This window comes from Podarcis melisellensis (genome assembly GCF_964234715.1).
Source record: "Podarcis melisellensis genome assembly, chromosome: 6".
NCBI classification, from domain to species: domain Eukaryota; kingdom Metazoa; phylum Chordata; class Lepidosauria; order Squamata; family Lacertidae; genus Podarcis; species Podarcis melisellensis.
This window is the reverse complement of record NC_138538.1, coordinates 54,927,487-54,940,146: the sequence shown is the minus strand read 5'-3', so window position 1 is coordinate 54,940,146 and position 12,660 is coordinate 54,927,487. Positions and strand designations below refer to the sequence as shown.

Sequence of the window (12,660 nt, the reverse complement as noted above, 5' to 3'; positions counted from 1 at the left end):
CTCTGGGCTGCCAGGGATGATGATTTGCTTTTACCCGTTTGTTTGGGAAGCACAAGTGGACATCATTTCCTAAGGTTAATTACAAGGTTTTTATATATAAAAAAGTTGACTAGAAACCAGCTGCCCAGATAGTAAATTTATTTTAGGTCAAATACCAATATTGGAACATTTGTTTGGCTTGCAACTGATGAACAGGAAGGACTCTACAACGTATCCTCCTATAACATTTCACAGATGAAAATACAGTCATACCTTGGAAGTCGAATGGAACCCATTCCGGAAGTCTGTTCGACTTCCAAAACGTTCAAAAACCAAAGCTCAGCTTCTGATCGGAAGCCCGCCAGACGTTCGGCTTCCAAAAGAACGTTTGAAAACCGGAACACTCACATCCATGTTTCGATCGTTCAGGAGCAGATTTGTTGTGGAGCCAAGGAATTCGAGATCCAAGGTATGATTGTACTTGTCATGGCTCAATTTCCAAGCCAAAGATCACTGCTTGAACTGCCCCACCCCAGCAATTTGGCACATTACAGAAGGCTCTGCCCTGCTTTCTGTATGCTTTATTCATTCATTTCTGCATTAGACCTGTCCTCAATTGGTTTAATAGTTGATAGGATGTTCTGAGGAAGCTAAATTCTGATGAATGTACTCAAGCAACTTGCTTCCTCCACAGACAAAAATAGAGATAGTGATTTATTAGGCAGAGAGAGTAGGGAATAAGGAAGCATGGAAGCATATGATACAGTCTAGCTACCACTAGTTATCTGAAAGTCTTGCCCACTAGGGTTTCTCCTGAACTGGATGGTATCACTGGTAACTCTGACTAAAGATGACAGGAGTTAGTAGCCAATATTTTAATTTCCTGTGGAGCCATTTGAAATGATTTTTATGTTCTGTGGAGAATCAATCTATGTACCTTCAGTGGCTAAGCACAAAAAAAGAGTCTTGTGTTTTTACAGCTGAACTTAATAAACCTTAGTGTTATGAATCTGGGCTGCTACTGTTAGGAGTGCCCCACCTATTGCAGTAAGTATGTGATTATTTTAGTGCCATTCCATGCACTTTGCATAAACATCTCTTTAAAAAACAAACCATATTTGTTGGCAGTTAAATATTAAACCCAGCCTCTGGAAGTTAATATTAAACCTAGCAAGAACTGCTTAAACTCAGAATTAATATTTTAGGAAGAGGTCAGTTGGCCAGGGAGAGTGTGTTAGATCTCTCTACTTGTACTTACAAGGTGTGAATGGAAAAATAAGAAGAAAATGAGATGTATGTGTCCTATTAAGAATGTAAGATGCATTTCTATCATGTGCAGTTCACATAAAGGAAAGTAGATAACATTTTTATTACATTTAGATTCTATATGGTGCTTTTTCTGAGCGTTTGAGTTGTAATTCTTACAACATTCCTACCAGGTAGTCCAGTATTATTATCCTCATTGATGACAGATATGTGGTGGAGAATAATGGTACCTGCCAATAGAATCTGAATAGTCTGTCACAGCAGACTTATCAACACACTTGGTCAGTCTTCCCCATCTTGGTGCCCTCCAGATGTTTTAGGCTATAGTTCTCACCATTCCCTGCCTGTCCACCTTCGTTTGATCCAAACAACAATACTTTGAAGTTCGTTAGGAAGAGAGTTGGTGAGTAAGCTTCATGGCTAAGGCTGTTATCCTAACCTCAGGTTCCCAGGAGTAAACCCCATTTATGTACATAACTAGAGGTACCACTCTATCAGTAGGCTTTACTTCTGACCAGACATAGTTAAGATTGCACTACAAGTGGGGATTTGTAGCTGGTTCTTCCCAATTGTAGTCTGAGCACTCTAAGTGCTCTGTTAAACTGGCTTTCAGTGTACTATCCTGACTCTACTTTTACTCTGATTGGATGGTGACTTTGGACAGAATTATCTGGGGGCCTCTTACTAAAGGACTGAACCTAGAGCACAGTTAGAAAATTACTTCCTGTAGTTTTCTTTCAGGATTACTTAGATGACGTATATTGCATGCTTTGAACGCTCATAAGGACTGTTGTTATTTATTATTTTGAGTTTAAGGAATAGAGATTGGAACGTGAGTATCCCTCGAGCAACAGAGACCACATAACATGGGAGATTTTAGTTGGGCTTCGGTTTGACCTGGACTGTGTTCCTCTCTGTCCATGCTAGCCGTGTGCTTCTTCGCCTCTATTCAACACAGGGAGGAAAGGGCCACTGCAGGATGAGAAGTATCCTGTGTATTGTATGGGTTGGATGGTCTCCCCAAAAGGGCTTATGGAGTTTTGGTGCTGGAGCTTGAAGACCTAGTGTACAAAATAGTATAAAGTCATCACTTTTTCAGATGCATTTTGTTGCAGAAATGTCTGTCTATCTATCTATTTGAAGCCAAGCAGAACTAGGGCAGACCAGTAGGTGGATGAGCAACCACCTAAGAAGCCAGCTCATACTAGCTCAGGTAGAAAACAAGCAAATTGGGTTATTTTAATTCTTTGCAGTCTGTGACTGTTCCCCACCCCCACAACTTTTAGGATGGCTAGATGCACTTTTTAAGTACCGTATTTTTCGCCCTATAGGACGCACTTTTCCCTCTCCAAAAATGAAGGGGAAATCTGGGTGCGTCCTATGGGGCGAATGCTGGCTTTCGCTGAAGCTTGGAGAGCGAGAGGGGTCGGTGCGCACCGACCCCTCTCGCTCTCCAGGCTTCAGGAACACATCCGCAGTTTAGGCAGCCCTGCGGGAGTTCCCGCAGGGCTGTCTAGGCTGCGGATAGCAGCCTGCTTCCCGGAGCGCCGGGCACGCTGAAAGCAGAGCGCCCAGCGCTTCGGGAACACATCCGCAGCCTAGGCAGCGGATAGCAGCTTGCTTCCCGGAGCGCCGGGCGCGCTGAAAGCAGAGCGCCGGGCGCTTTGGGAACACATCTGCAGCCCCTCGTGCCGGGCAGACATCCGCATCGTGCTGCAGCCTGCTGCCCGGCATGAGTGACGCCCTGAAGTAGAGCGCCCCGCCTGCCGGACAGACATCGGCCAGCCCCACAAGCTTGGGGGACAGCAAGGAGGCGCAGCGCTACCATCCCGCTGTTCCTCGACCTGGTTTGGTTTCCACGACCTGGTTTTGGGGGGGAAATAAAGGGGGGGAAATTCCTTCATTTCCCTCCAAAAAAACTATGTGCGTCCTATGGGACGGAGTGTCCTATGGGACAAAAAATACGGTAGTTATCTAGAATTGAGGGAACTTTTGCAGGTGCAACTTGTGTATGCGTGAAAATGCCACACCTATCAAAATATCCTCTTCTACACAACCATTGAAGGCAAGAATCCATCTTCCTTTGCATTTGGTTGGTAGCACAAAGTAGGGAGGTGGTTTGCTGGGTGTAACCAAGAGCAACCATGGTGATACAGTGAGGAGATGCCTTCACGCCTGTACCATTCAGCACTGGGTAAGCAGGCAGTTGCTAAGAGGATAGTGCAGGTTCCAGCCATCTGTGCTTGCATAGTGCTGGCTGTGGCTCCATCCCTGCCTGCTGGCTCTGAGAGATAAATGGAGGAAAATCTTGCTGTACTTTGGCCACTTGTAGTTTTGCCTAATTTACCTCCCTCACATGCTGATGCTGTTGGTTACCTTTCTCTGCCTCTGTCCTTTTCTCTTGATCTCCCCCTTTCATTTTAAACAGAAACTCAAGCAAAGAAAATTGTGATGTCTCTGCTGTGATCCACCTTAGGCTCAATATTCCACACACACACACAAGGTCAAATGACTGAGGCAGTACCATTGTGTGAATGCTGCCATATGTCTATAAGTTACAATAATTTGCTGTAAATGTTAGCTGCTCTGCTCCACCATTGTTTGTTTGGTATCCACTTATTTAGATTGAATAACAGATATATGGTGAATGCTTATAATCCTCTGAAGAACATTGAGATGTTCTAAATAATAATGGTGATCTACTGGAGCAATGTAAGGTTGCTTGCTAGTTATATTAAAATAGATAGCATAGCCTGCCGTGATACTTTTGGTAGGACACACACATCTTCCCTCTGCACTTCAAGATGCAGATTGATCAGTTAGCAAATGCTGGAACATTTAAGTTTTATTTAAAGAAGCTTTCTTATTTAATTTTGTGGATATACTAAATGCTTTATGCTTTTCTTTTTCTGCAGGCAGCTATAAATGGTGTTATACCACAGGAAAATGGGATTTTACAAAGGTAGGTGGCAAACTTTCTCACTATTAGTCCTTCTAGTATATGGAACAAATTTCTATTGTTAGTGAGCTGCTATTGGCACCAGTTGTTCCTGTATCTTGCTGTAGCTTTCTAGGTTGGAAGAGCTTAATAAATAGTGGACCACTTTTTCATTTTTCCTCCTGCTTACCAATACAAATCCCCTTCTTCCAGACATGGGGCTACTTGCATTGTGCTTCTATATCGGCACCCTGCCAAACAGATAGGTCAGTATGGTTTGGGGAGGATAGTGGGGCTAATCCCTTCTCCTTTCCTACTTAGCTCTGAAACCTCACAGCCCTGGCCATCTGTTTAGCAAAGATCTTCACATGCAGTAATGCTCCTGCAGCCCACTTCAGCACACACAAAATCTCTGAATTGGGGCCAATACAGTTTTGCATGGAAATGTATACACCTAAACACAGCACATCCATTGTTCATCTTAGCTTTGAAACGGCCCATGGCTTCAGAGTTGAGAATTGCTCTTTGTTCTCCCTGATGAGCGAGAAGGAAAAGAGGCCTCTGTATAAGAGAGAATCATAGTGCTCTATTTGTTTGTTGACCCACCCACCCTGCGCGACACACATACAATTTGGGATGCAGAACGATAGGAATTACCCTACCGGACCGTTGAGATGACAAATGTTCTAAGGCTGAAGCAGTGCAGATGTGAAAGCAACCACTCACAGCACAGTTCAAGCTGGCAACATCTGAGTTTGTTAACATTTTATGCTTTTATTTTGCACTGAAGCTTTGGGACATTTGAAACATACAAAAGGTCAGCATGAATTTCCCTTCTTTTTTTAAAAAAAGAAGAGACATGAGAAGGGACAAATTTTCAGCTGCCGGCTTATAAATATAAAGCTTCTTAATTTAGACATCATGGCTTGATCATAACTAACTACTTAGAATTTCCACTGAAATGTTGCCTACTTAAAACGCTCTCCCACTTCTGTGGCAACGCTCACAGTATTTTTTATAACTGAGGAGAAGGAAAAGGTAACAGAACACTCTATTTTGGCAGAGCTACTAATATAACTCCCTGCCTATCCCTGATTAGATGCTTGTCTAAATAAAAACACTTTATATCGATCTGTTCAGTAGTTGTTTTTATATATTTATACATGCTTTCAAGGGAAGGGGGTTCCAAAGCTGGGGAGAAATGTATATGCCCATACTACTGTCTTCTTTTCAGCGAGAGTTGAATCAAAGACTGCTTTCAAACACATAGGGATCATAATAGGACATAGCAAATATATGGCAGGCCTAAGTCATCTAGGGCTTTCCAAAACTGATTTGTGCTGGGTGCGTGGGACAGGAAGCCAATGCAGTCCCAAGGGCACTGGTCTAATATGCTTCTGGTGACCCTTGCAAAATGGGTTGTCATGTTCCATATTGGCTGCAGTCTCCTGATATTCTTTAGCATAAGATACTGTGAGTGAGCATACGGAGTTCACTCTAGATGTTTAACCTGCTAAAAGAGACCTATGCATTTTTATTAATGTGCAGTACCTAGTATCCTTCAACTGCATTTGTAATTAATCTATGAGGAGATGCAGAATATTTTAAATGTGTAGTAGTAAAACCCTGCAAGTCGTGCCCAGGTGAAGCTGCAAGGTCTGGGATAGCACATCAAAAGAACCATTCTCTGTGTTTGCATGTATCAATAAGTCAGGGTTTCTGACTTGTGGCTTAACATGAATGGTAGCGCTGGTTCATGGTGCCCACATGCTGCTTTTTCATTCTTACCCTTTGGGATGAAAAAAACAGGAAGCTTTGGCTTCCCATCATGTCTGAGCTAGAGAGCATAGTTTTTTGCTGCCTAACAAACCATGATCTATTAGCTATTGACAAACCATCGTTTAAGATTGGGTAGTGATTGTGGCTTATTAGGGAGTAACCAACCATGATATCTGGTTCAGACATAATGGGAAAGCAGGTTCATTTGCATATGTTACTCACACACAAGAGAATAACAAAGTGGGAGTGTTGCACCCATAAACTGCTTATCCATGTCAAATCACAATAAGCCAGAAATCCTGCCTTATCTTTACACATGTTAGTTTTTGGAGTAGGGTTTCACCCTTTATCTTTAGAGTGAATTTGCTGAATCACTCATGGGATATCTTGGGCAGGAGGAATTGCTCAGTCACCAATTGTAGTGAAGAAGTCTGGCAAATATAGTATTTCATAAACATTTAGCTTTAATATTTTAAAGATGACTGCAAAAAGTAGGGCCGACCAAGTGAGTGCTGGTTGTAAAGGTGGTTTTTCATCCCTTTTATAGCTGGAATGGTACCTTAATAAAATGTATTACGTCTAAAGGCACCCAGAGTAGAAAAGGTCCAAATCCTGACAACTTGATGAACTATTTCAGGATGCTGGAGGAATTCATTTCAAGCATGCCAGCTTGTGGCTAATAACTCCTAGAATCAGAATGTCTTGAAAAAGAGCAACATGCATGCTACTTGAACTCTAGCTTCTGTGCCATTCCTGGTTTCAATCCCAAGATATGTTCAGAGAACCCAAAAAAGTTGTTCTAACAAACTAACTGCCTGTGTTTTCTTAAAAGCCTACCTATGTATGTTTCCCTCCCCAGTGAATATAGTGGAGAGACTTCACAAGGGCCAGCCTATGGTCCCGCTAGCCATCCTTCCTCCTCATCGTCAACACCTTCTTCATCTTCTGCGTTTCGCCATGTAGTGCCATCCAGACAGATAGTGGAAAGACAACCACGAATGCTTGACTTCAGGGTTGAGTACAGAGATCGAAATGTGGATGTAGTACTTGAAGACAGTTCAACTGTTGGTAAGAAAACTGTTGCAAGAAGGGACTGACAAAATTAAAATGGATGTGTGCCTAAACTACAGCGCAAGTTCATTTCTTTGAGTGGCTTGTGGGGAGAGAGGATGTTTGAAAGCACCACTTTTAAAGCCAGTGATGCTCTACCTGTTCTAATAGGGGGAATGGGAGCCAGTTCTTTGAGTGAACAAATCTACGTGACAAACAGGACATAAATTTTCTTGCTGCACAACAGTGATGGGGGCCTGTAAATGTGATAATCTCCAGGAAGAGTAGTGTCTAGGATGCGAAATATGTTTCTAAAATTCTTCCCTTGCTGGAGCAGCATCATTGGAGCCTTTTTTTTTTTTTTGCAAAATAAGGGACTCTTTTCTTTCTTTCTTAAAATTTATCATTATCTCTTTGGTACTCCTACAATCCTCAAAGATAACTAAGCAGTACCAGTTTGACTCTCAGTGAATTTACTCTCTTCTTAAGTCACTTTATATAAACTGGAAACATATGGGATTTACTAAATATTTCTGTGGCTTGAGAATATAACTAGAGACATTCATATTCTGTATAACCCCTTTGGCCAGATAATTTTGGAGGAGGAGAATACAATTGTTTTCTTGTTTTGTTTGTTAAGAACATCGTTCAATGATCTCTGATCACTGAGGTGGCATACAAACATTTCCTTTTAAAAAATGTATTCAGATTATGATAACATATTTGGATTTGTTATTATTCAGTGCATAAATACACCTATAATTTTCTAATTTCTGTACATGTACTATAAGACAAATTAGTCTCTGCCTACAGTCTAATAGATGCAATACAATGGAAAAAGGAACGGGGTAGGAGAGGAAAGACAGCATTGGAGCTGCTTCTCCACTGGCCAAGGCCAGGTTTGTCTTCTTGGCCTGCTCTTCCTGGGATGCAGGGGGTGGAGCCTACCAGTGGCCCTGGGTCCCCTGACCTGGAGCAGAGGCCAGAGCATGATTTCCTTTTGGTGCTTAGTGTATTTCAAAACCATCTCTGTATTGCTTATAGTATTTGCCCCACATCAGCTAAGGTGAAGCATCTCAAAACTTTAATTGTAATATATGATCGAAGAGTGACATCTAGTGGCATGTTCTAATTACTGGCTGAGCATGTACTTGTTTGGTCAGTCTGTATTTCCCCCTCCCAGTCCCACCCCCCTTATTATGTATGCTCAATTCTCCACCTCATTTAGTTATTTGAACTTTTTTTTAATGGGGGACATGATTTCATAAATTCTTCTGGCTCACTATCCTTCACCTTCTTTTTGCAGATGAGAGAACAATATTCAATATGCACAACTCTCACTAGGATGGTGCCTAGAGCAACAACATTTAGTCAGTCCTGATACTTTGATAAGGTTAAAAAGGTGCTCTTGCTTAATGAGGCAGCAGGTTTTTGAATTTTTGTAAGCGTCTTCAATACAAGGCTTTGATCTGAGAAAGAGGGGAGGCGGCAAGATCTGCCTTAAGAGGCATTCATGCTTGTGTGTGAAAAAGAGAAGCCTCTTCACACAGGGTGATTGCTGCAACATATCTTAAAATAAAGGGTTGGATCCAGATAAACACTCACAGGAAGGGTGGGTGGAAGGTGACTTTGCATCCCTCTAAGCCCCTGAAAAGGCTTTTCTACTCAGTGGGTTAGGGTGGTCTAGTCTAGCCTGTGATGAAGAGGGAATGGGGAATCACTGAAAATCACATGAATTCACCTTCTGCACTTGGTTTTGGGGGATCCCTCTCTTTAGCCCCCATACCACAGTTCTCCCCCTGAGTGGAATCTTCTGATCTTCAGGAGAGGCTTTTTCAGGGCTGCTAAGAGACCCAAATCGTACATTGCATTCCTAGATTGATTTTGTGGGGAGGATGACTTGGTGATTTCAGCCTGTGTGTTCTGGCTTTTATTCATGTGCATCTTATTTTAAACATTACAGTGATTGTGGGGGTTGCCCAGGAGTGCCATAAGTGGAGCAGGTGTGCTCAGTGGGCAGATCAGAGAAGGCATAATCTTGCCTCCCTCCCTCCACCAGTTGTAGATAGGGAGAAAGTAAAGGTGGATGCTATCCAAGCCAGGCCACTGCTTTGTTTTGGTATATTGCCCAACTAGTAATTAAGATAGTATATTAATCCAATGTATCATTAGAATATTATTCCAGATGGTAGTATTTGGACCAGTAGCTGAACTTCACAGGAGGATGTGGGTAGTGTTACTGAATCACAAACACACAAATTTACCTTTTACTTTATCTGGATAATTTTTTATATTTATTTCCCTTCCTCCCGCAGTGTAAAGTCACCACGGTTACATTCTCCTTTCTTTTTTAAAAAATTCAAAATAACAATACCTGTAACCTGGAGTGGGGGGGGCAAGAACCTTGAAGATGCTTCTGATATGGAGAACACATTGAATAGACAAGAGAAAACCAGGGAAACCTTTCCTTTGGCTTTTGGATTAAAGAACGACCAGTCTTCCTCTTGCTTCATTGCAATATTACATAGACATAGTTATGAGATATGTGAAAAAATCAGACACTTCATTTGCACCTCTTAAATGCCACTGCAGAATCCCTTTTTAGCTAATCTTTGTTATTATAACACCAACAGTGTTCTGGACCCCTCCATCTGCGTTGTGCTCAAGGCCCATTTTCCCATTACATGTATGCAAACCTTGATTTGCCATCAAGTGCACCCACCAGCAGGCCACTCAGATCCCCAATGAGTGTGGCTTGATGATGTACATGTTTACAACTATGTACATGTCACATTTGTAGTATTTTGAACTAGTATTTAAAATTGTTCGCCCATGTGTAGCAGCTGTTGCACAAAATGTCCGCTAGATGGAGTTATGCTACACCACCAATGAATAAAGATGTAATTTTCATTACAGTCTGACTTGTATGACATCTACCTAATGCCACGAGACTAATAATTTTTCCACATATTATTGCGAAATGATTGCTCTTTTGGACAACGCTTAATGTAATTCTGTACGGTGAGGCAATTGCTTGCTTGTAGGGCGTTTTCAGGAGAAAGGCGATGGCAAACCTAGACAGCATCTTAAAAAGCAGAGACATAACTTTACCAACAAAGGTTCGTATAGTTAAAGCCATAGTTTTCCCAGTAGTGATGTATGAGAGTCCCATGGACTGCAAGAAGATCAAACGCATCCATTCTTAAGGAAATTAGCCCTGAGTGCTCACTGGAAGGACAGATCGTGAAGCTGAGGCTCCAATACTTTGGCCACCTCATGAGAAGAGAAGACTCCCTGGAAAAGACCCTGATGTTGGGAAAGATTGAGGGTACAAGGAGAATGGGACGACAGAGGACGAGATGATTGGGCAGTGTTCTCGAAGCTACAAACATGAGTCTGACCAAACTGCGGGAGGCAGTGGAAGACAGGAGTGCCTGGCGTGCTCTGGTCCATGGGGTCACGAAGAGTCGGACACGACTGAATGACTAAACAACAACAAGGGCGTTTTCAAGGAGGGCATGGGGGAACCACAAACCTGTCTCGGAATCAGAAAAATAATACAAAGACTGTTAAGGAGATGGTTGTCTTTCTATCTTGGTATCTTCCAAACATCTGTACATTTGAAATCTGCAGTGCTGTTCACAGAGATAGATAAGATTTCTCAATTGTGGAAAGATTTTGGCAATAATAGGCAATGGGAAACTGTTTCTGCAGTGACATTGTAGGGGGCCAATGGTTAGTGATGTAGAGAAAGACTTTTTCATAGCTGTAGAGTTCAGTCCTGGCACCTGAGTTGTAAAGGTTTGAAGCAGGTGACCTGGGAAAAGCCATTAACAGGCACCTTGTCGTTGCTTGCCTGTGTGGACAGAACTTGGCTAAATAGACCTTTAGTTCATTCCCTTGTAAAACAGCCTTTTATTTTCCCTATAATAGGGATGGGAAACCTTTTCTTCATTTCCTCCTGGGGACCACTTGCCAGTGGTGGGAGGAGCTGTGTTGCTATGTTCCAACCTTGCAAAAACCAAAGGTTTCTGTACACTTATACATACATCTCTCCAGCTCCTCACTCTCCTATCCAGACCAGCAAGGGGCATTTTTCACAGTTGCAAGTGCAGATTCCAGCCAGGCAAAAGATCTTGAGGAGGGCATGGAGAATGGCCAGTGTCTGGTATGGTGTCAGGAAGAGGTGTTTGGCCCAGGAAGGCAGTGCATGGTCTAGGGAGAGGTCCGAGGGCCAGATAAAAGGGTTTTATTTGACCCCTGAACCTCAGGTTCCTCACTTCTGCTTTATAAGATGGTAAATGAGTGATAGTATTTTGATCTTAATCTTTGTGAACTTTAAACATATACTTAAGCAGTACTTACAAGCAAAAGTACTGACTGACATATTAAAAATCAATAGGAGTTGAAGGGTTGCATGTGAACTATATATGCCGTACAACAAAAATTATGCACTACGTTGTCGTTCATTGTATGCCATTTGGGTTCACTGTATCTATCTTTTCTGACATTGGAAAAACAAATAATTTTAAAGCCAATAAATATTTGTGACATAAAATGATAGTATTTGTTTTTGGTATATTTTAAGGTTTTGATAGTTATTATTGCTTTGATGATTTAGAATTTATCCTAAATAGTATTTTAACATTCTATTGTTTGTTTTATGCTATTATATACGCTGAGAGAAAGAGAGAGAATGTTACCTCTAGATTTGTGTCTTATTAAATTCTTCAGTAATGTTGAAACTACAGTAACAGTATGGAATGTTTGGGCTTCTCAGGCCTAGTAACTTTTCTTTTTGCCAATGTTTACTAAAGATGAATGCTGAAAAAACATAAATATGGACAATATTTTTGTTTTGCAGGAGAGATCAAACACATTTTAGAAAATGAGCTTCAGATTCCTTCATCAAAAATGTTGCTAAAAGGCTGGAAAACTGGAGACGTAGATGACAGTGTAAGTTCCTATATTTGTCCCAGAATCAAATGCCTGGCTTTCTGCTACACTCAAGTTAACCTACTTCATATAGTTGCTGTGAAGAAAAAATAGGAATTGGGAGAATCGTGTACACTGCCTTGAGCTCCTGGGGGTACACTTGTTATTTTTTTAGAAAAACACAGACATGAACGCTAATGATTCATTTATAGATAAACCCAAATGGCCCTTGCTTTGAGGTGAATGTACCTGATGCAAAATGTTTCTAATTTCCAACATTTTTCCCTATAGACTGTTCTAAAAACTCTACACTTGCCAAAAAACAACAGCCTCTATGTCCTAACGCCTGATTTGCCACCACCTTCCTCATCAAGTATGCCTGGGTAAGATACAATTTTTAAAAATACGTTTGAGCATAGTAAAATAGCACAGCATGTGAGGGGTTTGCATTAATAATGTTGCCAAATCACAATTAGACTTCCGTTGCCTTTTGTTTTAAAATAATATTAATACTTGACTTTGTGCTCACTTCTCCCCATAGTAAACATTTATGTAAAGGTAAGGTAATAAATGAATGGGACGCAGGTGGCGCTGTGGTCTAAACCACAGAGCCTAGGGCTTGCCGATCAGAAGGTTGGCGGTTCGAATCCCCGCGATGGGGTGAGCTTCCTTTGCTTGGTCCCTGCTTCTGCCAACCTAGCAGTTCGAAAGCA

At 41.7% G+C, this 12,660-nt stretch overlaps 1 protein-coding gene across 1 annotated transcript in view; it reads left to right on the top strand.

Moving 5' to 3' along the window:
• FAF1 (Fas associated factor 1) overlaps window positions 1–12,660 on the top strand; it is a 166,837-nt gene that overhangs the window by 21,673 nt on the left and 132,504 nt on the right. Inside the window, exons 3-6 of the mRNA XM_081913955.1 lie at window positions 4,161–4,207; window positions 6,822–7,030; window positions 11,877–11,968; window positions 12,239–12,330. Coding sequence (XP_081770081.1) covers window positions 4,161–4,207; window positions 6,822–7,030; window positions 11,877–11,968; window positions 12,239–12,330 — 440 coding nt within the window. The remainder of the gene's footprint in view (window positions 1–4,160; window positions 4,208–6,821; window positions 7,031–11,876; window positions 11,969–12,238; window positions 12,331–12,660) is intronic.